The 26,732-nt window shown below is 45.9% G+C and overlaps 2 protein-coding genes across 2 annotated transcripts; both read right to left on the minus strand.

Moving 5' to 3' along the window:
* Nucleotides 1-1,044: 1,044 nt before the first annotated feature.
* On the minus strand, nucleotides 1,045-19,315 carry DHX37 (DEAH-box helicase 37). The gene is made up of 27 exons (XM_075109929.1): nucleotides 19,126-19,315; nucleotides 18,206-18,375; nucleotides 17,028-17,140; nucleotides 15,447-15,774; nucleotides 14,568-14,716; nucleotides 13,667-13,759; nucleotides 13,078-13,174; nucleotides 12,580-12,693; nucleotides 11,754-11,855; nucleotides 11,133-11,247; nucleotides 10,715-10,810; nucleotides 10,016-10,092; nucleotides 9,127-9,265; nucleotides 8,788-8,864; nucleotides 7,983-8,215; nucleotides 7,421-7,532; nucleotides 6,728-6,834; nucleotides 6,155-6,343; nucleotides 5,904-6,028; nucleotides 5,513-5,629; nucleotides 5,203-5,375; nucleotides 4,693-4,807; nucleotides 4,130-4,267; nucleotides 3,684-3,778; nucleotides 3,152-3,225; nucleotides 2,100-2,197; nucleotides 1,045-1,431 (listed from the first exon to the last, which is right to left on the minus strand). The coding sequence occupies exons 1-27, from the start codon at nucleotides 19,229-19,231 to the stop codon at nucleotides 1,349-1,351; spliced, it is 3,435 nt and encodes a 1,144-aa protein (XP_074966030.1). The 5' UTR covers nucleotides 19,232-19,315; the 3' UTR covers nucleotides 1,045-1,348.
* Nucleotides 19,316-19,585: 270 nt separating this feature from the next.
* Nucleotides 19,586-25,971, minus strand: BRI3BP (BRI3 binding protein). The gene is made up of 3 exons (XM_075109847.1): nucleotides 25,745-25,971; nucleotides 24,753-24,855; nucleotides 19,586-24,112 (listed from the first exon to the last, which is right to left on the minus strand). Exons 1-3 carry the CDS (start codon nucleotides 25,934-25,936, stop codon nucleotides 23,694-23,696), a joined length of 714 nt encoding a protein of 237 aa, XP_074965948.1. The 5' UTR covers nucleotides 25,937-25,971; the 3' UTR covers nucleotides 19,586-23,693.
* Between the last annotated feature and the right edge of the window lie 761 nt (nucleotides 25,972-26,732).

The following is a 26,732-nucleotide window of genomic DNA, read 5'->3' on the forward strand; positions in this document are numbered from 1 at the left end:
TTTAAGTTGTGAAGTACTACCTGAGGCTTTCACATCAGGTTCTTAATCAGCTGAAACGATTCGCTTTGTCAGAGGATTGTTTCCAGGAGCTCCTAAATAGCTTCTAACATCAGCTCTAGGAACAGCCTCAGAAGGGAAAAGAATTTCTGGGTGTTGAGTCAAGCACCAGCAACATCTCTGCCCCTCGCCCAGCCAATTTCTTTCTGCCACACAAAGAAGTTAGGCAACTTCTAACAATAAGTTTCATATTCCCTCCTGCCAGTGCAGGAGGCTCTCCGGGCTGAGCTTTGCAAGCTGCTCTTTCCCTTGGCCCCTGAAGTGCAGGCAGGGGGACGTTTAGCTCTTGGCTCCCCAGCATCGCCCTCGCTGGGAATTCCAGCTCCCTGTTGCAGGCGGGCCTTCGGCTGTGACTGCACCAGAAAGGGCAGGCAACTTCAGATCACACCAGGGATATAAAACAATATTTACCTACCCAAAAGGAGGACTTTTTGGTGCAGAAAGGTGATAGAATCACAGAATGCCCTGAGCTAGAAGGGACCTGCAAGGACCATCGAGCCCAGCTCCTGTCCCTGCACAGGACACCCCAAATTCACACCGTGTCTCTGAGGGCCTTGTCCAAGTGCTTCTGGAATATCGCCAGGCTGGTGCCGTGATGCCTCCCTGGAGAGCCTGTGCCAGGGCTCCACCACCCTCTGGGTGAGTAACCTTTCCCTAATGCCCAGCCTAACCCTCCCCTGGCACATCTCCCTGCCATTCCCTCGGGCCCTGTCATCGGTCACCAGAGAGCAGAGACCAGCCCTGCCCCTCCTCCTGCCCTTGGGAGGAAGCTGCAGAGCGCCATGAGGGCTGCCCTCAGCCTCCTCTGCTCCAGCTGAACAAACAAAGTGACTTCAGCTGCTCCTCTAGCCAGGGTCAACCCACCACGAGGACCAAAGGTTCAGTCTGTATTTGGACCTGCTGTCATGCATGAGAAAGGGTCCACAAAGGTCTGAAGTTCTGCTTATTGCAGCGTCCCACATAGAAGACATTTCTCCCATCCAAACCTAGAACTATACATATTTATTATAGTCCATATGACTAATATAGTCCAAAGAGAAACTTAAAAAAACAATCTGTAAAATACAATGGATAAAATTATCCAATTAATATTACAAAATACCAGCAAAACAGCTGGTAGGGCTTCTGAGAACACAGAGGGCTTCCCAGAAAACCAGAGTAACACCCACTTCACTTACAAAAAGGTATCGCTAACAGTTAGCAAGTCCACCTGTGTCATCAGATTTCCAAGGAAATCCAAGCTCTCAAACATCTTGGAGAAAAGGAGTCCCCCAAGAACTAGTCAGGCACTTCACAGCGTTACTGGCGGCCACTTCTGGGCTAGATCATCATGCATCGCTTCAGGGATCCACTGACAATAGGCTGTGAGCAAGTCTGGAAGGAAAGAGAGGAGCGATTAGAGGGCTACGGAAGCCAGGGACTGGAGTGGTTTTGCTGGGAAGACAAGGTCCTGTGCATCGCGTGCTCACAGGCCAGCTGGGGAACGGAGACACCTCTCCTGCTGACTGCAAGAACCAACCTTCCACCCCTAGGACAGTGTCCAAGCTCAGACATCTGCATGCAGATATAAAAGTATCAAGTCTGGGTGGAAGCCATCACTGCAAATCCATTTGGAGGAACTTTAGTTCTTTTTTTTTTATCTTTACTGCTGCTTCTATGAAAGAACTCACATACTCCGGTACCCTAATATTGAACAAAATCCATTTTACCTGGCAAAGAATTTTGCCTCTATCCACTGACGGTACCATCCTAGTCTAGTTTTTCTAAAGCCCAAACCAAACATTCTAACTGTGGTTAGAACTAAAGAAAAAAAATATCTTAAAATATCAAGAAATGTTGCTTTCTATAGTACAGGAAACTCCAGCTCTCCACAAGAACCAAACACAGAGCATTATTGTTCCTGGTAAGAAAACAGCAAATATTTGGAGCGTACGAAGTGGAACTGTCAATTTCTTAAATTGTAATGCAAAATGCCAGCTTTGCTTGAGGTATAACAGAGTCTACATTGACATGACTAATAATTAAGCAAGCAGGACACTTACATTTAGGATTTTTCTCCCATGCAGCCAGTAAAGCATCGCGGTTATCACAATTTTCAGCAACTAGAGCCTGCAGGAGGGATTCTGTCCTGGGCTGAAGTCTAAAATGGTCAAAAAAAAAATGGTGCGATAAAACAATGTTCATCAGCCCAGTTTATCAAAGCGTTACAGCGTTCAGCTCACCTTTCCAAATTCATACTCTTAATATTTTTAAAAGGCTAAATATAGACGTAGAAATACATGACCTCTGGATACAGAGACACGTCATTAGATCAAGAAAGTTCACTAGTAGTTGTTTGTTCCCCCCACCACAGCTTTTTGTTGTTAGAAGATGTAACAGGTTGCTCTTGTTGCTGACAGCATGAAGCTGTCTGCGATGGAGCTGCATAGCACGCAGCAAAGCAAAAAGGCATCCACAGGTCCCATGCTGAACTCTGAACTGAGTAAAGAAGGAAAATACTTTGTAGTTGTGGGACCCTCAGATAACAATTTGCGATATTGGTCACTTTTAACCAAGTCTTTCAAAATCCTTGCATCTATCAACTCCATGAAAACTCACAGAAAATTCAGAGAAAGGTTATTTTGGTGAACGAGAGCGGACATCGGCGGGGGACAGCAAGGCAAGCAATAGCTGACAGTCCCCTAAACGTAAGCAAAACCACAACAAAAACATGGTCTGTTGGAAATGTGTTTTTGAAAAGAATTAAAGGCAGTGTAATTGGCCAAACTGCAAAGAAAAGCAAGGAAAGCAAGAGCACTCACCTGACAGTTTCTTACCCAAGTGAGCAGTTCATGTGTATGAAGCAGCCCGCAGAGGTCAGTGTGGCCAGCGGGCTGCTCCGTGCTTCCATACTGCCCTTACAATAGCCCAATTCTTTGAGACACAATTTTTCTTGGTAAGAAAACTCATTTTACTCTCCCTGCAGCTACAGCCTAGATCACTATCTAAAACACCCTTCCCAGCACTGATTTTTTTTTTTTAATTTTCACTTTTTTTTAAAGGAAGTTAAAAGCATTCGGTGGAGACGAACTTAAGTTTGTTTTTAACAACTTACTTGGACCATGTCTTCAGCATTATGAGAGGACTGGACAGCAGACACCGGCTATAAGAACTCAACTTTTCAATGACCTGGAAGATTTTTTATAACAAATATATAATGAACAAGGTGAATTAATTGTTCTGTGGAGGCAACGATCCATAAACTTGAATAGCTACAGGGTTCCCTCCCATATCCTGTATTACCATCTCTCTCCCACCCATGTCTCCATACCAGTCTTGTCCTGACTGGCTTGCTACATGACTCGTGTCTCCAAATGGACGACGACATGAGCTATAGCTTTTTTCCTTTGCAAAACCAGGACTTAAAACTGGTGGTCTCTTTCACCCAAGTACTGATATTCATGCCATTTTTGTATTTTAAAGATTTCTTCCCCACCCCACCAACTGCAGCGAACTCCTCCAGCCATCAGCAAGTTATGAGGAACGTGCCCACACACAAAGAAAGAAGCCACAAGGCTCACCTCCAGAAACTGGGCTAAAAACTTACAGCTAATGTCAAGGAAGTAACGCAGGTGAAGCACGCTTACCTTTCCTTCAAGCAGGAACCTGGCAAAGTATTTGTAGCGATCAATACCTTCTGGGTAATCAACTTCCACAGCAGGGAGCTGCCAGCTAACTCGATCTGGAAAGAAGGATCACACCGAGACTCCTAAATGCTTGAAGAGGAGGGTAAATTTCCAAGGAAGACGTGCCAACACAGGTGCTAACAGAAGTGGAGAGGATTCTGCCACCAACCACCCAGCCAGCCTTGCTCCTTAACAGGGGGAGCAGATGGGCATAACATGGTCACACCAGTGGGAAGATGCTGATATTTCAATGCTACGAATCCCACAGAGCTACTGCTGTTAGGCGCTATGAACAGTCCAAGCTGAGCTTGACATTTTGGGTCTGCTGACAGCCTGGTTAAAAGCACCATTACAGTATCTACAGAGCAGCTCTCGGACAAAACTGTGACACTTTTCAAGACACTTACGAAAGACACTTGGCCTGTGACATCGAATTCGGCCTGTTTCGGGGCAGTAAGACGGAGGAGGATTTTCCAGAGGCTTCCCAAAGTGGCAGTACGGTGGCAGCAGGGCAGGAATCCACTCAGGTTCAACTGCGGACACACCTTAGGATGGGAAAACACACACCTGACTGCAGGCTTGCTGCCAGCAGCTGCCGCTTGTTAGCAGTCCTGCGAGTAATGCCCACGGTCAGGATCTCGTCTCCACAGATTTACTTGTACCTCATTTTGTAATTCAACTGTACAGATTTGTTTGGAGATCAGCAATAGGTAAATATTGCTGACAGGGGTGGTGCAGAGCAGCTATTTCAGAAGCTGAGCTTTGCTCTAGCCCATTCTGTTAGAGAAAGAATAAATCCAGACAATTTTCACCCCGGTCCAGATCTAGAAACTATAAGGATCCAAACTGCGGGAGGCACAACCCCCCGTAAGGAGAGCACTCAGTCACTGCAGCAAGGGAAACATTCTGCTAATGCATTTCTGAACTCCTCACCATCCTGCAGAGCACGTAGGGACCGTAGCAGTCTTACCTTTCATATACAGTTTTGTAGTCTCAACAATTTCTTGATACACCACAAACTCTGGGAGTTCTTTGAAGAGGACTGAGCTTGGATGGATAAACACTGGGTCGTCAAGAAGAGCAGTCTTTAAGAAAGCAGGGGATGGAAACAGAGGTAAGATGAGTTACTGGCAATCCAATTTCTTGATTGCATCTAATTTCAGTCTCCCTCAGATGTACATTTATATGGTTTCCTTAAGTGATGGAGGTTTTTAATAACACCACCATTTTCTGCTTCACCTTCTCTGGAGACACCAAGCACTTTGCAAGATGGACTAATGCTGATTCTTAGCTCTTTTATAACAATTCCTACGTGAGGGCTGGGAAATTGCAACACTGGAAACTTAACCTCTTTGGAGAGAAGCTACAAAAGCCAGTATGCGCAGCCCCAACACCGTACCCCGCCCAAAGCCCAGGCTTTGCACAGGAGTGTCTTTCTGCCACACAGGAAAGAAGAATGTGGTCAAATCAAGCTGTTTACCTTGTAGGCATTTTTCCACTTGTCATCCAGAAGCTCTTCTGCCTGAACCCTTCGGGCAACGTGATCCCCCAGCCCTGCCAGCACAATCTGTCTCAAGTAAGTTGCTTGAGCTTCTGTTGGGGGCTTCATCTTTGGATCAACATAGAGGCCAACATCAGTGCAGACTGAGTTCACTGTGGGGAAAAAACAGTGAGTTAAGATTCAATTTTAAAAAAAAAAAAAGGTTAAAACAAACCACCCAGGTGAGTTGTAACCTTCCCACCACCCTGGAAAGAATAAACACAGCAATTCCTCTCAAAAACTCACTCACCTGCTGTCGTCAGCTGCCCCCTCAAGCGCCTTATTTCCAGCATGGCTTTGTATCTGAGCCCATTTTCTTCACAGAATTTACGGGTACACCCGGCATATTCACAGGCCCCCACTGCTCCTGGAAGTGAACAGGCAGGTGGAGAAAATAACTCACCTGATGAGTTCTCCTAATTAAACCAACTGTGGGACAGCACTGTCGTGGTCAACGCATGAATATCACAGTTCCTGCTCATCATTAGCCTGGCAGGCTGCCCAGAAAACAGCCTAGAAAATATACTGCTGGACTTAGTCCTACAGCACAAGGATGCCTTTGGTTTTATCAAGCTGACAGCTCAGAGTGACAGAGGGGAGAACAGAAGTTAACTGTACAGGGAAACCGCTGTCTGCAATACCTAACATCACCATGAGGTCTCCTAACTTTTGCATTGGCCCCTGCCCAGCCCAAATCCTTTGCATCTGTAGAAGTCTTGCTTTCTTCCCCTTCAGTTTCGCTGTCTCCTCCTCACTTACTGCTGGCCTAAAAGAAAATAAAACAGCACAAATGAGTATTGTGCTTACATGCAGAGGGGCCTCAGTGTAAGAGAGGCATCAGCTGTGACAAGGTGATGTACCCGTAAATAGGTTGTCAGGCTAACTCACTCACCTGTCAAACTCCTCAAAGAGCTCCCGGACGGTCATTGCAGACACTATGGTAATGGTGTATGGCAGGCAGTCGTGCTGCCTGCTTAATGCCAACATCTTCGCATAGCGGGGCGCTACAGGAAAAGTGGCCATTATTCTGCCCAGGGGACTAATAGGGCAACTCAGCTTTGCTGCCAGCTGCTGCTTCAGCCTGGGGGAGGAAAAGTCATGTAATGAAGTAAATTCTGCATTAGAACAAGTTTGTGTTTCTGGTTTTGGCAGCCCAATTAATTTGATGCATTTTCTCAGATTTTGTTATGTGCTGGTCCCAAAGGCTGGGGGAAAGACTCATCTTCCTCATGCAGCTCCCGCCTGCCCTGCATGGCACACTCATAGCACAGACCTTCCCTGCCCAAACACACCCAGGGCCAGTAAAACAAGTGAACCAGAGACTGTTAAAATGATGCCAGGCTCTGTATAAAAGCTCACTCTCAGATGCGAGGGCTGAGATGGAAAAGCAGGTGGGAGCACAGCAGTGTCCACTGCCTCGATAACTGGGGCCGAGAGGAAATTTGTGGGGGACCACAGACATTACCTTCCCGTCATAGGGGGTTCCTTCAAGGCACCGAGGGCTATCAGCAGCTCCTCAGCTGCTGCAAGTGCTTCTGTTGCAGGTGGCGTTGGGAACGGGAAGTTGATTACCTACAGACACCAAGAGAAAATGCCTCTCAGTACATCACTGACACGGCTCCCGCTGAAAAACAGAGTCTGAACACTGTGAGAAGTCCTGCAAGGGAGTGAAACCCTCTTCTTTGGTTACATATAACAAAGGAAAACATTTAGGATGTCTTCCAGGAGTGAGAGGAAAGGACATATAATGGGAGGAAATGCTTAGAACAAGAACATTAGGAAACAGGAATACCAGCGTCACCCTTAGCTGCCACTGAATCCAGCCACCGCCTAGGGCAGGCTGCTTTACGCTCCAAGCATTGTGCTTTCTGCAAGCGCTAAAGTACCTCCAAAACACAACCACTCTTTGGACAGCGGTTTTTCACTACTAAAAATGTAAGAAAGCTCGTATTACCCAAACAAACATGTCTGTTAAGGCCTGGTGGAATTCATAGCAGCTTCTGCAATTTGCAGAACCAAAATCAAGTCCCAGGATTCTAATTTCTAACGCAAGGCACAGCCTCAAGCAATGACGATAAAAGGCATCTGTGTTTGTTTCTGGCTCCTACGGGCAACCACTTTAACGAGCGCTGTAGTACAAAGCCAGTTTACCCCTCACCTTTTCTATATTTAATGCCTTCATTTGCAGAATCAAGTCTTCTACTGGTCGCTTTGTTATTTCTGGAGCAGAAAATTTCTCAAAGTCCATGAAGACTGCTGATGAGTATAACCTAGTGGACCAGAAGTGCTGCTTAGAGACTTAAAAGAAATCTTAACTCAGAAGATATGCATGAAAAATTGGCAAGAGATTTAAAAAAAAAGGCAGTTGTGAGTACTATTTACATAACCATGTAATTATTTATACGGTTGGGGCATATGACTTATTCACAAAACGTTGATTTGGCTTGTAGTGCAATCCATGCTAATCTAGCCACCAAGATAAGGGTGTTCAGGAAGAGAAAGGCCCCTGAGAAGCCAAACTTTCAAACCAATATCATCAGTGACAGTTCATGTTTGGCTTCACCTCTCCTATTTGGACGAAGAGCAGACAAAACCAAAACGTTTCAGTCACCATCAGGTCTTTGTGAAAGGGGCAGCAGGACGAGGGAAGCTGTCAAATTTACACTGACACTCATTGGGCTTTCTGTTCCTCCTAGCCCTCTCCAGGGCAGGTAGCTAACCTGTAGCAGTGCCCTGGTTCCGTCCGGCCAGCCCGACCTGCCCGCTGGTTAGCTGAAGCCTGAGATATCCAGGTGACTCTGAAAGATGAAACCCCAGTAATTTTGTCGTAGAAACGTTTCTTGACCTTTCCACAGTCAACCACATATTTGATGCCCGGGATGGTAAGCGACGTTTCAGCCACGTTGGTGGCTACAACACACAGTCTCGTGCCAGGAGGAGGAGCTCTGAACACCTGCAGGAAACAGATGGGCACGTGAAATGCATTGCCAACAACAGAAAAAGGACAGGCAGTCAACTTGCATGGGTTGCAAAGGGATGGCAACGTATATGGCATTGCAGCTGAAACCTAAGAGTGAGACCAAAGACAACTCTTTCCAGCTCTGGAGCTCTCTGTCCAGCTCAGTTAATCCCTCTGACATATCCACAGGGGCTCCAGGAAGAGACACCAGTGTCGAGTCATATTTAGACAAACTGCTGCCACCCCTGACGCCCAAGAGGCAACGCAAGAATTTGTAGGAGCTCCTTGCTGACAGTGAGATCCTTGTGGTCATGACTAAATTTAGCACATTGCAGGACCGTCACTTTTCATCTCTCCCAGCTTGCTGATCTGGGACATTAGGAAGATCCCAGCCCAAGCAAGGCCCGCTCCGATCCCATCCCGAATTGCCCACTGGGACATTCAAGTTTGCCCACTGATGGATAGTCCAAGATGGAAATTTTAACTGACGCAGCACATGTGACTTTAGACAATGATCACACACATCTATAAGGATTATTTACTCATTGTGACAATAAATCCTTTACCTTTGCTTGTTTCTCTGGTGCTAGTAAAGAATAGAGGGGGAGCACATACAGGGGAAGGGACGAACCAGACTTCTCATCTGTAAAGAAACAAAAAAAATATTCTTAAATACATGGTAAGCCAACTCCCAGGCTTGGCCCCAACAATGTCTTCACAAACACCACTTCATTTAGAACCAGTGAAGTATTTGGTACAAAGCTGAAGCTGTAAAATCTGAACAGCTTTTCCATGACACAGGTCTGACGTGCTATCACACCAGTCTAGCAAAGGACAACAAGCTTGTGTCACACATTTCACAGGTGACAGAAGATAGGGGATCTTTATTTCTTAAAGTGCCAAACCTTCTTCTGAGTCTCCGTCTCCTAAATCGAGGTCGATATCAGACCCTGCAATATCATCGTCAGTTTCAGCATCTCTGTCTTCATCTCCTTCATCCACTGGTACAACAGAGTAATTGTCCAGATCAATTTTGGGGAGTGTCTGAGAGAGACAGGGAAGATCACCAGCAAGCATTAAAGGGGACACACAAACAGCACTTCTTATTGCTTTGAAAGCAAAGCTGAGCAGTTACTCCAAATGTTTGTTGACCTGAAGGTGACAGAGGGATTGAGAGATTTCATCTGTATTTCAAGTCTGAGCTTCAGCATTTGGTAACTATGAGAGTCAGGGGGGAGTAACACAAGGATTTTAAACATCGTTTTGAGACAAGCCAAGCTTCTTCCCTTGGAGGACAGTGGTAAAGGGTAAAATTTCTTTAATTCAGGCCCCTTCAGCTACCAATACATGTAATTGGTAATGTAATGTAAAAAAATGTAAGCGGACGGTATATCTATAAGATCAAGATCTCCTGCTAACAAAGCACATGTAGGGCTTGGGTGGAAGCCAAACGCTACCCTTCGTCACAGATGCATCTGTCCCACTTTGGGTAACAAGCAGCGAGATGAGAAGCAGCCCTGGAGCCAGCGAGTCTGGAACTCCTTCCATTAAAGTTTTGATGTGCAGTACTGAACCGAAATTAGAGACACACTTCAGCACTCTGCTGCTCATAATGCAGCAGTTATCAGTGTAGGAGGTATTACTGGATTTCCTGACGAGGACATATGTAGGCTACAAAGCTTCACGCAAATCTAAACAGGCCAGTGAGAAACACAGCTACACACAAGGGCTGTTCTGCAGGGAGGTACCTGCTCCCTCCTGTCTCTTGGAGGAATTCTAGCCACCACACATTACCGTCACTTTCTTCCGCTTCCTTGATTTCTTAAATTTTCTGATTTCTTCCGCTGATTCTTCTTTGTCATCATCTCCTCCTACAAAAACAGCCAGTGGAATTACTGTTAGCTGAGAATGCTTTCCTCTTGGAAAAGGTAGTGGGGAGAGTCTGGTCCCACTCCCATCTTTTGAAGGATTCAAAAAAGCATCACAGTATGAAAGAAGCAAAGAGTCACGTTGAAGGCAGAGGGGACGGGGATGGCACACAAGTTTAATGTTATCATTCCTTTTAGGAACCACACAGAGGATCAACAGCAGCACACACAGCAACTGTACACCTTGAGGTTTAGGCAAGACTAGCTGAGCTATATTAGAATTTAACTTTCTAAAGTCATATTGAGAAATTCCACTATCTTGAAAATAAGTCTCCGACAAGCAGCAGCATTTCCACTTTAATTCACAACCAACAAAGTGAAGAAAATGCAGTGGATTCTGGGGAACTGGAAGGCATCACACACTTAAACCTCTTCCCCAAACTCAAAACAGTACAAACTTAATCGGTCATCAGAATCATCCACAATGAGCTCTTTTCCCAACCCTTGTTTTTGGTTTTTTTTTTTTTTTTTTGTAAATAAGAACCCTTATTTTTACGTGCAAAGCAAGCTCACTTCTCAGTGGGATAAATTCAAAGTTTAAGTGTCTTTTATTCTATAGCATTACCTGCTGTCATGGTTTTTTGGAACGGAAAGGCTTTCCTTAGCCTTCTGCAGAGAGAGTGAACTTCTGCCTGGCCTGTTAAAAACACCAAAATCCCACCTGCAAGAGAAGAAATTACTCTCAACCTCAGCACAGGTATGTCACCTTGCAAAGCTTCAGCTCTCATTCTTGGAAAAAGACAGGTCAAATACACTGTGAAGTAACAAGGAGGAGCAGGGTATTTGACTGCATCTGTCTTCTACTACTCCCAATGCTGATTTAATTGCAGGGTAATTTTCACAAGAAAAACCTAAGTAGAAGTACACAACACATCATTGCAATCCTGTGTTTAACTTACAAAACTAAAAGCAACAAAACAACCCAGAAAACTTTAGATGTGTTAAGTGTAAAGAATTTGAGAAGTTCTCAGCAGTGACCTTACCTGAGGGCAACATTCGATGGATTTTACAGACCTTCCTGAAGCACTCCCCACTGTAGTCGTCCAGGGGGGTTTTCTTGTTAAAGTGAACAGTTACAGGGAATTGCCTTGCATCTACCTAGAGAGGAAACACAAACCAGGGTTTGTTTGCTGTCGTAACTCCAGCAAAATCATTGCAGCTTTCATGGGAGGACTAGAAAAGCTCAGCCTGTATTTCTGTTCAGCTCTTGTTTTTGGTAACCTACAAAACACTGGACCCACAGAAGTTAGCAGTGTTGTCTGTCCTGAACACCGCAAAACGAAGCTAGACACCAAAACTTTTCTCTCTTTCAGCTCATCAACTCCCATTGAGGCTTTCTAGTTCTCCCAACTGTAACTTCCCGTCCTTCAAGATAATCAGGTTCTGCCTGGGCAGTTTCATGATAAAAGGGGAAAGAAAAATTCCAAGTCCCAAAAGAAAAAATAGTCTAAACAAAATAACTGTTTTTAAATTGATATCTGAACAATTTCAGCAGCAGCTGGAAAGATTAGAGTGTCCCTATTTTTTAGTTCATTTTATAAAGGAAGCCCTCACTGTATTTCAGCCATTACATCTGACGCAGATCCCAGTGAGGAGAACGATACCTGAATAACAGGAGGCGTGACAGAAAACAGCCTGTTGTTATCAGTGAAGTCTTCAACGCGAAGGGTAGCTGACATGATGATCAGCTTCAGCGGCAGTCCTTTCTGCAGGGACACAAGGATGTTATTCTGTGCCTAAAGGCATATGGCAGTTACGCTACACGCAACCCAGCGCTATTAGCAGGACATTGATAAAAGTCTCGGCACCAAAGCACTCAAAATCTAAGCCAACAAAAGCACAGCAAAGTGACAGAAAATACACACAGCTTCAAACGCAACGTCTTAAAATACAAAAAAACCCATGCTGGCAATCCTGATGCTGACCGTGACCTGCCTCTAAACCACTGCATTCTCTCTCATCTCTCTGACATCTCTAAGTAAACCAGAAACAAATGCCAAGCACCAGCCCCCAGCATCACTCAGGATGGAACACTTCAGCATGTCAGCCCCGAAACGTCTCCTCCTAAGCACTGCCGTTGGCAGCTTATTCCAGTGCAACAGTAAGCGTCGTGCTTTCTTAGCATCTGCTAATTTTAATTATTTACGTACGTCTTGCAGCATTTTAAGTCTAAAAATAGTTGAATATTAACTGAAAAATTATCTGTTAGTACTGATATGTATTATTTTTCCCCTTTTTGTAGGCTCTGTGCTTCTTTGATTATATGGAAAGACAAACACATTATCTGAGCGTTATTCCATGGTTTCCCTCAGATTTCCATTGACTTCCACATCACAGAGTCCCTCCTCACACAGAGCTTCTTCATGTCTAACATCCCTCTCCCCAGCACACTAATTTTTGCATCTAATACAGAAATGCTGCTTCTCTTACCTTTTGACGAAGAGGCACGATGCGAGACAAGAGGCCTATCAAGATATCTGTGTACATACTCCTTTCATGGGCTTCATCAATAATAATGACTCTGTACTTTGAAAGCAGGAAGTCCTGAGAAGAGAGATCGATTTCACCACATGAAACCTCACCTGAGGCCATCTTTAAGTGAAGATGACCTACGGCTACACAAACTCTGACCCTGCCATCCTCACGGCTGTAGTCTCTCCCACATATCTGAGCAGCGTTTAGCGCATTTACCCTACACGAAGCAGCCTAGTTCCCAAGACTGACTTTCTCACTCTCATTTTATACAGCAAGGTTACCTAACGTTTAGGACTTGGGCAGGAATATAAAGGGTTAAGAAGAAATACATCTCTGGTGCTGAAAGAGATTTTGTTTTGAAAGGTTGGCAACAAATCCACATGAAGCAACTGGCCTCTCTCCCTAGCTATACAAAACACTTGCCTTTTTATAACACTGAGGACAGCAACTTACCTTCTGAATTTCTTTCAGCAGCACACCATCTGTCATGAATTTGATTTGTGTTTCATCTGTAACGTTGCCTTCATATCGGATTTGATAAGAAACCACTCTGTTAGGAAACACCAGGATAGCCACAAGAAAAAAGCATTGGGAGAAACAAAAAATTCATGTTCGGACCAGGAGGCAGCATTCAGCCTAACTGAATTAGGACTTGATGCCAAGACAAGACAAAAAGCAGCCCATCGGCTCCCCAGAGCCTAGCACACACAAAATGCCGGAAGCTGGGATATACAGCAATGTCACTTTTAATTACTTCACCGTTACGGGACGTTTTGTCGTATGGAGACAAACTAGGACCACTTCCCACGCACCGCCTCCACAAAGCTCAGTCTAAAAAGTAACTTACAAGCACTAGTAGCAACAAAACTGCATGTGTTTTTTCTTTATAGACAACCCCACAGAGGAGTTTATAAGTAACTTTCCCACAGTTCTTTGCCAAAGACTGAACAGACAACGTGCATGTCTTGATTTCAGTCTATCGCATACACAGAGCATCTCAGCGTTACCTTCCTGTCAAGGTCTCAGCTTTTTTAGTCCTCACCTGTGTGACAAGTTCATTTCCTTAGCAACCCGCTGGGACATGGACACGGCAGCCACACGCCGAGGCTCGGTGATCCCAATAGTACCGTTTGAACTAAAGGGGTGACAGAAAGCATAGGAGAGGTTGTCTGGTTGCTTGTTTTAAAGACAGAAACACTTAGAAAGATGACAACAGGATTTCTGCACAATGGTTCTAAACTAAGTAGCATCCCACACACAGTATCACTCTTAGTTATAAGAAGAAAAAGAAGAAAAGAACCTTTGGGATTACCCCTCTATTACATGTGTATTGATCCGAAGATGCATGTATCATGGGAATTTTTTCCCCAAACGTTGTCTCTGTAATTTCAGCTCACCGAACTCCAGTCCCCCTGGACACCTGCCCTGGCAATGAGTGGGGTCCATCTCAGAAGAAACTCAGCCTGGGGCGGCAGCAGCATAGAAGCTGGATGCACCTTGATGCAGCTTCCAAGAAGCATCTTATGAGGTGCCCAAGCTTACAAATGTCACCAATAGCGCCAGACAAGCCACAGCTACTTTCAAAGATCTTCTTAAGAAATAGGCACATTTTCTTGCAAAGGTGAAAACAAACCTCTGTAAGCAGAGGTTAAACTATGTGAGATGGGCAGGCAATAAAGCCCCTCTGTGAAAAACAAGCTGGTGACTTTGAAGAAAACTTTCACCTCAGAGGTTTCAAAACACTGCTTACGATGAGACTTTTGCAAGTCAGTCTTATTCCCCTCAGATTTTTTAAAAGCCCATTCAACATTGCCACTACCGCTGCACAGAAAAGAACAGGTTCAGTTCAGCCGTATGAGAAGAAAAGAAACAAAATCAGAAGCGACTGAGCTCAGCGTGAACTCTTCTAATTACATTTGCTGCAGATAAAAGACGACTCATACCTGGTGTAGCCAGCTTCATACAGGAACTGAGGTACTTGTGTGGTTTTACCGCTTCCCGTCTCTCCACATATGATGACAATGGGATTCTCGCTAATGGCTTCCATGATTACTTGCTCTTCAGCAAGGATTGGAAGCTTTAGTCTTGCTTCCTAAATAATATAAACCACATACTTTAGTTGTGCTGTTTTGCCCCTCACTCTCTTTTTTTTTTTCCCAGGTTTGAAAACTGTTACCTTTCTCACATTATAAAACCCACAAAAAGGAGTTCTGCTGGAATTCAAGCTCTGTAGCTTGAAAAGCTCTGAACCAGCTACTATCACACTGGCACGTCCAAGGACTAGAGTCATCAGAACAGCTTCCCAGAAAGCAGCTGGCAAGCCCCGCAATCTAACTTGTAAAACTTCAGAGTCCCTCAAGCTTATTAATAAAGCAGTTCAAGCAAAAACTCATTTCACAACTCCTTTTTGTCTGTCCAGACACATGCAGAGCTTTTCCCATTTCTACAGAACGCCCTACCTACAGCAATCGGAATAGATCTATCCTGCCTAAGATACAGCACAAGGGAGAGCTAAAAGTGACTTCACAAGATGTTCCAGCGAAGAAGGATAAAAGACTACTAATAGATTACATATTTAAAACCAGAGACAAACGCTTATATCCTAAAAGAAAACTAGTTTTCCTTCTGCTAGATTAGACAGGCTCAAAGCTCAGAAACGTACACGTACAGCTTGCCAGACAAGGAGCCGAAGTGCACACTGCTGCACGCAGCATTAGCACGAGGCACAAGATAATGCTATAGTGTCTGTAGTGGCCTGCTCTGGTGGAAGATACCATGATCTCCAGCCCCTCAATAGCACTTCACTGGTCACAGATCCTCACCTGAATCTCAGGAGACCTGTCCACCGCGACGAAAACCGCAGGCTTGCAAGACGGTTTGTTGGAGGCTGCCTGGCAAACTGGTGCACCAGGACCAGCCGGCTGCTGGTTAGCCGCTGCCTTCTTCGCGCCCTCCTCTGGCTTTCCAGCAGTATTCAAATCACTGGCTGGGGACTCTTCAGTTTCTTGTTTCTGCTCTTCCTTCACCTCCTCAGAGCTACTGGGTTCTTCCTCAGACTCCGATTCTGAATCTGAGCTGTGTCTTCTCTTGTTTGCACCACTGACACTCCTGATCTTCTCAGGTACAGCAGCCACTGGCTCCTGTATGATCCTAGAACAAAACATCAACATGTGAGCTATGTTCCAATGTTCTCCAGGACCTCAAGCCTGACACACCCTCCCCACTGTCCTGGTTTCAGCTGGGATAGAGTTTTCTTTCTAGTAGCTGGTGCAGTGCTGTGTTTTGGATTTAGTATGACAATAATGTTGATAACACACCGATGTTTTAGCTGTTGCTAAGTAGCGCTTACACTAGTCAAGGACTTTTCCAGCCTCCCATGCTCTGCCGGGTGCACCAGAAGCCGGGAGGGAGGGGGCCAGCCAGGACAGCTGATCCAAACTGGCCAGAGGGATGTTCCATACCACATGACTTCATGCCCAGTATATTAAGTGCGGGGAGTTGGCCCGGGGGGAAGCAAGCATGGCTTGGGGACTGGCGGGGTGTCAGCTGGCGAGCAGCTGCATCACTTGTTTTTTCCCTGGGTTTCACTTCTCTCTCTCTCTCGTTGTTTTCCATTTCATTATTTTTTATTTTTAAATTATTAAACTGTTTTTGTCTCAACCCATGAGTTTTCTTGCTTTTACCCTCCCGATTCTCTCCCCACTGGGGTGGGGAGAGTGAGCGAGCAGCTGCGCAGTGCTTAGCTGCTGGCTGGGGTTAAACCACGACACACACAGACCAGAAAAGTCATCAAAAGTCACCGCCTGAGCCTGAACTCAAACAGGAAAAACTTCTACACCTGGGGTGTAGCGCAGCGCCAGAAGAGGTTACTCAGAGAGGTTAACCCAGTTCTCCAAGGGTCTCCGTTTTCAAAACTCTGCTAGACAAAGCCTCAGCTGACCTGATCGCTGGATTTGTATCTAAGCACGCTCTATACTGATATTTATTCATTTCTTTGGAAGACATGTTCGTAGTTTAATTCATTTCAGCTTCTGCTAAATGCAGCTCTTGATAAATCTAGTGACTAAGAACCACATGTCAATATTTTCCAATACACCAAAAAAGTAAATGTCTATCCACCAATTATGTAGTTTAGCATTATTTGTAAGAGAATGCGGCTATAATTATCACCCACCTCGTCCCTTATGACAGGGATGATCAAGTTATTTTAACTAACATCCTCTCAAGGGAATGTCAGTTAAACAAGAAAATAACTACCATATCATCAGATAAAAATAGACAATTATTTAAATCAGTCCATTCTGAAGAATCTGCACGCAGTAAAAAGAAAAAAAGCAATGAAGGCTGCCAAGTTTTCAAGCACAGCAATAAACCAGAATGGTTCTTTCCAAATAATGCTTTACCTTTTAGTCTGATACATGCGCTCCCCAATCCCCAGTTTGGAAGTAGTGTACAGAAGTTTCATTTCTGCCTCAGAAGCCTGGACCTCATTCAGCTTGCTCAGCAACTCAGCTCGCTATTTGGGAAAAACAACCAAAATCAGTGCTTATTTTTACCAGGACATAATTTAATCTCAAGATTTGTGCTTGAGTTTTAAAGGGTGTGCTCTGGCAAATCTTGCTGTGAAGCTGTACGGGCGTTCCTGCTGCTGCGTGGCCGGCCCTCCCCTGTGAAGATTTCAGCCCTGCACTAGAGCAGAAACAGGAGGAATGTGGAGTTGACGCTTCATCGCTGCAATGAAAAGCTCAGCTGCGCCCTTCAAACAACAGCGAAGAAAATGGATTTGAACTAAAACGTGGGAGCGAGGACTGGGGCAATGGAAGCCTCCCTTCAACTCCCTCACGTGGGACATAGCGCTGGCAGGAGCTCAGACAGCCGCAGTTACAAACTACCCCCAAAAACACAGTTCATTTGTCAAGGCCATTATTCAGACACTAAAATGAACGGGAATTCTGAATGAAAATGGAAAGCTTTTACAGAGACAGAAAAGCTGTATTTGCCTACAGAAAATACACAAGAGTTGGAAATAAATATTTCAGCAGCACTGGCAGTAGCAGAGTTAGGGGTGCAGCACACTTTGCATTTTTCAGCAGGACAAAGCTGCTCATACAATTTCTAAGAATGCTTCTAAAATATGTCATTTACTCCACTAGTGATGCACTTCACAACACGCATCTGTTCAGTCAGGGTCAAAGAGAGAACACGAACCAGAACCAAGAAATGATGTGTTCCCACACGTCCGATCCGCTGGGAGGCAGGGGAACGCTTTTCCCCGCTAGAGTTACACTCAAGAGTCCATGGGTTTTGCCAAAACAGACAGCAAAGGGATGGCTAATGCTGTCGTAACATGAACTCTTAAACTTCGGCACCTGCACGTCCTTGGGAAGCCCTGGACAGCTCACATCTGCGGCGCGGTCACCCCACCTCTGGTTCCTCGCACCAGCAACGCAATCGCGTCGCGTACCGGGGACTGCCAGAGCCACAGCGCAAGGGAAACCGCTGCAGATGCTTCTTAACATCGACTTTTCTGCGTGCTGGTATGCAGTTAGTTCTGTCATTTCACCAACGAGCAGCAATGTACCTGATTTTTCTTTTCCTTCTGCTCTAAAACTTTCTGTAGGTTTTTCTTCTGTTTCTTGGTTAGAGGTTTCTTCTGTTGTTGCACAACACAGGCTACTTTTTTCTTCTTTGCTCTCTTTGCTGGCAGGACCAGGGCATTACTCCCATCGATTCCCTTCAGAGTTGCTTCATCTGAAAATATTTGTTTGATTACTGACCTGTGCCAGGCGGATTATTTTCAGCACGCTGCTTACAGTCTAGCACAAACCATGCTACATTTAGCCGCTTTAAACAAACACGACCCCCAGCCGAAAAATAAAATCCCACATCATCAGCAAGGGCAAAAGACCACGAAACCGGGGACCTGATAACCCTGTGCTTATTATAGCCCATGTGAGGGTAATTTTCCTTGACTTATACAACAGCACTTATGAAATATTTGCCGGTTTTTTACGTAATTCCCCCAGGGTCGGGGGCAGCGGAGCAGCCCAGAAAAACAGCGTGTCTTGGAGCGACCCTGCAGCCTCCTCCGTCCCCCACGTTAGTAGTTTTTCATACTAAAAAACTTCATGACTAAAGTTTGAATCATAAAAGTAGTATAATAAGCGTGCTTTTTTAAAGAAAGTAGCATCTGAGAACGCAAAAGTTAAACCTATTTTTAATAATGGCTTTAATAAAGAATTGCTGAAGTGCCGTAACGGCTTTACTAGCGCTGTTAACGCAAGGCTATGACACACTTCTTAATAATAATTTTAATGCTTCCAATTAAAGTATGAGGAAAATACAGTACACGACAGTAACTCTACTCTACGGCCAACTTTAGCGGCGTCAGCACCCCGAGTTTGCGATAGCGAACGGCCGGGGGAGGGGGGGAAAGAGAGAGGGAGGGAGAGGGAGAGAGAGGGAGAGAGAGGGAGGGAGAGAGGCCGGGCCCCGCCGCACCTCCCAGCTCCAGCGGCAGCTCCGGCGGCTCGGCGGCGGGCGGGGGCTGCCCGCTGCCCTGCGGCAGCCGCGCCTTCCAGTTGTGCCGGCGGCGCGCCCGGCCCATGGCGGCGGCGGCGGCGGCGGCGGCGGCAGCGGAGCGGCCCCACGTGCGGCTCCCGACGGCCGCCACTTCCGGGGGACGCGCGGTCTCGCGAGAAGGGGGCGGGGCGCGCGGCGTGCGCAGGCGCGGGGCGGCCGTTCGAGTTGGAACCGCGCGGCGGCGGCCCGGCCGAGCCCGGCCCGGGTGAGCCCCCGCCAGGCCCGGGTGAGCCCCCGCCAGGCCCGGGTCGCTCCTCCGTCGCCTCCCGCGTGTTTCACAAGCGCGTCCGGCCCCGCAAAGCGCTGGCGCGGCCCCAGGCCGGGCTCCGACCCCCCGCCCGGCGCAGCAAAGCCTGAGATCAAACTCATTTCTCAGTGCAAAGTTTCAGTAAACATTTATTTTAAGCTTTGTCACGATACCATAGTTGATTTGTGAAATCGGTCTACAAATATTTCACTACCTAGCACATTGATTTGGTGGTAATAAGTAATAAATAAAGGCATGTATAGCTCTGTAAAAAATACGTCCGATATATCTGTAGCTACTTCACAATATTATCAGTCGAATCTAATATTTCCCTATGGACCATATGTCAAAAGTATGCACACGTCATTTCTTCAGACCAAATTATTTTTTTTAACATGAACACAACTGTACAAACTTAAACGCTATAATCTTGAAACCCGATGTACAAAACGGGATGTGAAGTCACTAACATCAGTGCCGATAACGAGTGCTACCAGAGCAAATATAATCTCTGACTAAAAGGAAAAAGATCAATTTTTAAATGTGCTGTCATCACAGTTCAATGGAATTATCCAGAAGTTTAAAATACATGCGGATACAATAAAACCTTTTAATTTCCAACCCAGACGAAGAGAACGTACGGTCATTTACACCATTAGCTGCCAAATACGGATCAGTACGTGAGGCAAATCACACCGGAAAACTTGTACGCCATCGAAGAGCTAAGATTGATACTGGTCTATTTTTCCACACTAACTACGCGACGAGTCTTTAAAAGCAAATCACAAGTTGAAGGACGCACTAGTACAGCACTGAATTACACCAGATTTTATACATCGCGCTCTGACACCCAACACCACTTTCAGAAGCGTTACACTCCAAACATGACGGGTCGGCTATCTATGGCGAGGTGGGTGCTTTCAAAGGAATCGCTACCGATGTCAGTTCTGCAAAAACGTGAATGCGCTGACAATACTACAGCAGTTTCAAATGTTAGGTCTTAAAAGTATGAAGTTTAAAACCCGACCGGAATTCCAGATAGCGACCAGTCCAAGCCCACCGTCAGCGGTTTTGCAGGGTGGCGTTTGCTCAGGCGGCGGCTGCGAGCTGGAGGGTCACCGAGCGGGAAGCCCTGGGAGGAGAGGACAGGCGGGTGCACCCCCGCACCCCGTTGCGCCCCCGGCAGCCCCCGCCGCGGCCAATGCCCAGGGCAGTGGAGGCACGCAGATGCTGCTATGCACGCTCGATCGAGCTGTCCGGTGGTTGGAGCAAAAGGCTGGGAGCCACGAGATTGGGGCGGGGGGGGCGGTTTATTCCCATTTCTGCCACCAGCTCGGGCAAGTCCGTCAAATTCCACGTCTCGGTTTATCGGTGGGTGACGAGGCGATAGCTGCACGTCCCTGTGAATCCATCGGGATGCTCCTACCAACGGCGATGCAAAAGCAGCGCAACCGCCGTCACTGGAACAAGTTCTAAAAACCAGCAAAAACCTCGATGGATAAACTAGATGACTCAGTATGGAAGGTATTTGTAAAAGGTATTTACAAAAGTTGAAAGCGATTAGATACAATACCACATTCATGTCCCAAAAGCGCTTTCACTGCAGTGCATGTTTAAAAATACAGAGCATTTTTAAAGTACGTATACTGAAGATTAGATTGTGCTTTAAAAAAAATCATTACTTCTGAATTTGACTAATGTGAAAACTGAGCGCTGGGAAAAATACTGATTAAAAATATCCAATTTTCTATATACCGCTCTTCACATAACATTCTGCTATACATGGGATGCAAGTAAATATAAAAATACTTTTTCTCAAGCAGCAGGGTGATCAAAATTAAGAGTATTAATACAGGAGGGTTGATTTTACAAAACTAAGATAAACAATTAGAGCGAGACAGGAAGAAACTATAATCCAAATTAACTTTTATATAGTTTTTCTTAAAAGAAATCTTTATCATAGACAACTCTTAATATATAAATGATTCAGTATTCTTCACTTCAACATTAAATATGGATTACATAAAATACAATCTACGCAAAACTGGCTCATGCACAGAGTCCTGCTGAAGCCAGCGGGGCCGCTTACACGAGCGAGGTTTGCAGACTTTGGTCCTCAGGCCTCAAATTTTGCGAAACGCGTAACGGCCTGACAAGCTTTGCTCATCAATTCCTAATTTCCAGGCTGGCGTTTTCACCCCGTCCTCTGTGCACAACAGTAGGGAAAACGGAGTTTCCAGGGAAGACTCTGTAATACTAAGGAAAACGAGCTGTGAAAACAAATATACGGCAATTTACTTTTTCGGCTTTACAAAGCAGACTATCTGTTGCCATAGTACTTATCTCTTCACAGGAAAGATTTTAAGTTACAAAAAGCAGTTACTCTGCAACTCTAAATGTGTATTTCTTGAAAAACAGGGTGCAGGGGGATTTACAGGTGACAAAAAATGAAAATGGATTACAATAGTGCCAACTGCATATGAACTTCAACCGCGTTGAACTTAAGTGATCACAGTTTGGAGTAAAGGCCATTAACATGGATTTTAAAATAACCCCTTGTGTAAACGTCACATAAAGACCAAAAGAGGTTAGGTAAGTAACGCACATCTTGAGTATTAAACTTCAGCAAAAGGAGAAAAACAAATTCACCCCCCGTTACATTCCGTTAAGCGTCACATCCAACAAAAGCTCAGCCCAACGAGACAAGCAGCCGAAGCCCAAGCTGCGCTCAGTGGCCCCGGCCAGTCCTGCTGGGGCAGCACTCGCAGGCAGAACAACAGCGCGCAGATCACCTGCTCCTATTTGTTCCCCTTCCTTTTCAGCCAGTCCCTATCACAGATCAGTTTTTGTTCCCTTTTTTTTTCTCTACTTGTTTGTTTAGATATTCTGGAATACGTAGTTCTTCAGCTGCGTCCATTTTACCTCTCGTGGTATCGATACTGTGCTCACCACTATGGTTTAGATGCTTCCCCTCCCTCCGCCCGTTTCTATCCTACAGGTTACCAAGTTAAACCACTTACCCGGCTTTCTTCCCTGAGGTTCCCTTTGTTTCAATGTGTTTCAGCAGACCTTAGAGCCAGGGGTACTGTACCAAGCGAGGTAACTCTAAGGTTACAAATACCTAGGATCCTTCAAAACAAAATTCCTTCAAAGCTCCTATGTCATGTTGAAGGACGGCTGTTTAATACGCCCTTCTAAGGTGACTCACTTTCCCCAAAACCCAATATAGTGAGGACACAGACCTCAAGCAAAAAGCTCCTATAAAACTATTACAATTTTAGAAAAAAAATCCAGATCTTCCTGAAGATAATTTATTGCCGCTTATTGGTCCTGAGAAAGCTTTAAGCAACAATACATTTGCGAGTGTTCGAACTGCTGCCTTTTTTGAGAAAGTACGTGGGTCCTGAGATTGAAAATCGTATTTTTCATATGCGCTTATGCTTGAAACATGCTTCACTGTGAAGATCAAATATGAATTACAATTTAGCCATGCTACAACTCCTCCCTTTTTGTCAATCTGTTAAAACAGCCTGCCTTTCAAACACCAAAGTTCTCAAGATGAAATGCAATGAAATAATGCCACATGTGCCCTTCGCAATTCCTTATAGGGGACTCGCATTTATGGACTCGGAACTTATGAAATCTTCCTTCTCCCTTATTCCCCACCTACTAAAAGCTACAGCGTGAATTTTTTGGCCTGGATAACAGAAAATTCCTCATCTGATAACTCTGAAAGGCAACTTCAAGGCAACAAAATAAGCCAACAATAAAACAAACACATTCGCAACTTGGAGAAAAAAACTGCGGACCCACAGCAGGTACTTCTCAATGGAGGTGTTCGTTTGGCAGCTTGAGATTTTTTTTTCTTTTTAATTTTTTAAGTGTTAAATTTGCATATGTTTAGCTCAATCTCAATATTTGAAAGACTACTCGATTTGCTTTTATAAAAACTTTACAAAAGATGTTTTTAAATGCTTGTAAAAGTAAGTGTTTATCTACTGAGAAAATTCTAGTACTGGATAAAACTCTCTGAATATACAGCTGAATTTTTTAATGTTTTTTTTTTCCCTACAAGTATAATGGCTGAGTGTATAACCTAGATAAATTAGTCTTACACATGATGAAAAGTTATAACCTTGCACACTTTTTACCATGTGATGTTTTGTTGCTTTGTATATTCGAATGAGACAGTGCTTAGGAATTTTCTAGAGCTGGTGTACAGTGGTCTATAGGGGTTGGTTCATTGGTCACTGCCCCTGTCCAGGTTTTCGATCACCCTAGAAAGACGTATGTTCAGAAGTCTGATCTGACTATCGAGGTGGTCCATCTTCTCCTCGAGGCTGCTGTTGCTGTTCCTCCTCCAGTAAAATCCAACTGGCCCCGTCATGAAGTAGACTGCTACAACAAAGCAGAGAGGCAGGACTGCGTGTTCGGGGTCACCTTCATACTTCTGGAGGATGTAGATGCATGAGAGGGTGAAAAGGGCAACCCTCGCAATCCAGAAAAAGCGACCAAACAGCATGTGCAGGAGATAGAAGAAGAATCCAAGGAAGAGAGATAAAAACCAATAGGCAAGTAAAATGGCACCAATCAGGAGAAGAGCACGGGTTGGGTTGTTGGCAATTGCCGCTGGGCTGAAATAATGAGTCAAGTTGGAGGCTGAAAAACAAAGGAAAATGTACAGAGTGTTAATGAGCGTGTGCCAAAGTGATAAGGGCGAAAATGCAAGCACAGCTTCAAAGGGTCATGGCTGTGCTTTCTGAACTAAGGGGTAAAACTAGTTCATCCATTTCTGGATGGACCTTTTTCAAATCACTGGCTCAGCACCAATGATGCAACTGAATTAATTCCTTTAAAGTAGAGGTTTTAAAGGCTCTTTAAAGACAAACTACTGTAGGGCCTAAGGTCGAAGTTCATACTGAGGCTAAAGATCCTGCTTTGTAAAAGTTATATTTTAAAGGGTCTCAGTTGCACCTTTCCTTCTTCTAGTCCTCATACGTTTCCCTCACCACTCCTGGCCATGCGCATCGACTTAATAACAATTCCAAGAAACCAACCACGACCTGTCATGACTCGTATAGACACCCTGTAGATACATACACAGAAACGGAACGGCTGGGTTTAGTCCTCTTGTTTGAAGGCACTAATAGCAAAATCAAAGCCATGTGAAGCAGACAGAGATACACTGATGGATGTTTAATGCAGCGTGATAAAATGTAATTATTTTCCCACTTGGCCTATGCTTGTAAACAGTGATAGAGGCTGATATAGTTCAAGAGTTAACAGGCATCACACTTACCATCAATTCCAAGAACATCTAACAAATCAGTCCATATTCTCCAGAATGTGTCCATTAATATATCCACCCCATTCACAAACCTCTCTGTCAACCTTGAGAAAAACTGAGAAATAAAATTGAAAATTAAAAAAATAAAAAAAAAATCCTCAATTCCTTAAACACACTTTAAGACTTACTACTCATGAGTAGAATTATAATTCATAAAACAAGAACTGCAGGCTATTTTGAAGTCCCCAAGGGAAAAAAAATGTAACTCTTTAAATGTTTGACTCTACATATCATAACTGATTAAATTTGCCCTATTCTAGGTTTTTTGGCACGTAAATGTAGACGTTGACGGGATTTAAAAATGCACTTTACTAGTTTTACCATTGTTCTGTTGGTAAAGCAAAGCGGAGAATTAGTTTTACCGAGCAGCTGAGAGATGTCCCCAGCATCACACCCAAACGTCTCACATGCATTTACAGGTCAATTTCACAGTATTATTTCCTTCTACTGGCTGAGGAGAGCAGGAACAGAGGAGTGTACAGGTCCTGCCGCCCGCACGCCTAATTTCCTGCAAGTTCATGTGTGGCCCCGCTGACACAGGATGCTCTGCTGGTGCAGAGAGACCGCGTTTCATTTGCAGGGCTCCTCACCGACAGCGGTCTGCCCTGGCCGCCTCCCCCACCTATAAAAATCTTTATTTAGACATTTATTTGAGTATTATTTTTTGCAGTTTGCACCGCGTTAAGCCTCGCCTCCCTTTTTTCTTCCCAAAGCGAGACGCTCCGGCCGTTCCGCCGCCTCACTCGCAGCCGGGCTCGCCCAGGCCGCCGCGGGTCCAGCACCGAGCACCGCGCCCGGGGGTCGGCCTCCGGCGGGGCTGTACCCCACAGAACCGCCTGCTCACCCCCGGGAGCACCGGCGCGGCGAGAGGGGGCGACGGGAAGGAAGGGAAGGGCTGGGGTGGGGGGGGGGGAGAAGGGGGGCGGGAAGCGGCGGCGCCTCACCTTCTGCAGGGCCCGCACGTTGTCCTCGCCGAAGAGGCCGCTGACGCCCTGGTAGAGCCCGCTGGCGGCTCGGCGGAGGCTGTTTTGCTTCTCGGCGCCGCGGCTCCGCGCTGCCCAGGCGCCGGGTCCCGCCGTGCCGCCCAGCAGCAGGGCGAGGAGGAGCAGCAGCGCCGGCAGCCGTCCCGCCGCCATGGCCGCCCGCGCTGCGCCCCGCGCCCCCCGCCGGCCGCGCCGCAGCACTGCGCCGCTTGGGGGGGGGGCGGTGCACTCGCAGAGCGCGCCGCCCCCCCGCGCCCCCTCCCCCCCCAAAGGATTAGCTTTCTTAAAGTCACAAAATTTAGATGGAAATGATGGAAATGGAGCAGCCGAAAGTCTTCCTGTGCAGCCCGCCCGAGACTATCGCTGTGCCCAGCCACGTCCTGGACGCCCCAGGCACGGAGATCCCGCAGCCTGCCCCGGGATGTAGCCTGTCCCCATCTATAACCAGTCCCGATAATTAACCTCTTCCAGTATTTGACCTGTCACAGCATTTAGCCTGTTCCAGGATGAATTTTATATTTAATAATCCACCCGGCAAAATTTTTTCCCCTACTATCTGACCAGGTTTTCCCGTCTTTCCACAGAGGGCCATCTCCTGCTGTCAGCATCCGCCTTCGAGAAGATTCTGCCTCTGCTTTCCTCATTCCCTCTGCTCAGGTGGGTGTGGGCAGAGATAAGGTCTTGCCTTTGACCTCTCCAGGCAGTCTCAGGCACCCTGTGCTCCAGCTCCCTGCTGTGCTCAGTGGCCTCCCCTGGACTCGCTCTGGTACCCGGTATCCCCCACGCAGAGTGGAGCCCAAAGCTGGATGCACCGCTCTGGACGTGGTCTCGCAAGTGCCAACGTGAGGGGAAGGATCACGGCCCTCAACTCACTGGCTACGCTCTTACTAACGCAGCCCGGGGTGCTGTCGGGCTGCGTTGCTGCAAGGGCACGTTGCCGATGCATGAT

This window comes from Phalacrocorax aristotelis, chromosome 15 (assembly GCF_949628215.1).
Source record: "Phalacrocorax aristotelis chromosome 15, bGulAri2.1, whole genome shotgun sequence".
Classification (NCBI taxonomy): Eukaryota; Metazoa; Chordata; class Aves; order Suliformes; family Phalacrocoracidae; genus Phalacrocorax; species Phalacrocorax aristotelis.

What these genes read in the sequence shown, in the direction of transcription:
- DHX37 (XM_075109929.1), bottom strand. Translation starts at nt 19,231, where the DNA reads ATGGGCCGGGCGCGCCGCCGGCACAACTGGAAGGCGCGGCTGCCGCAG. An exon ending in CTCTTTGAGGAGTTTGACAG is followed by an intron (nt 6,029 to 6,154) that starts GTGAGTGAGTTA and finishes ATTTTCTTTTAG; the next exon opens with GCCAGCAGTAAGTGAGGAGG. An exon ending in ATGCTGAAGACATGGTCCAA is followed by an intron (nt 2,198 to 3,151) that starts GTAAGTTGTTAA and finishes TGACCATTTTAG; the next exon opens with ACTTCAGCCCAGGACAGAAT.
- BRI3BP (XM_075109847.1), bottom strand. Translation starts at nt 25,936, where the DNA reads ATGGCGGCGGGACGGCTGCCGGCGCTGCTGCTCCTCCTCGCCCTGCTG. An exon ending in ACGTGCGGGCCCTGCAGAAG is followed by an intron (nt 24,856 to 25,744) that starts GTGAGGCGCCGC and finishes TTTATTTCTCAG; the next exon opens with TTTTTCTCAAGGTTGACAGA. An exon ending in AGATGTTCTTGGAATTGATG is followed by an intron (nt 24,113 to 24,752) that starts GTAAGTGTGATG and finishes TTTGTTTTTCAG; the next exon opens with CCTCCAACTTGACTCATTAT.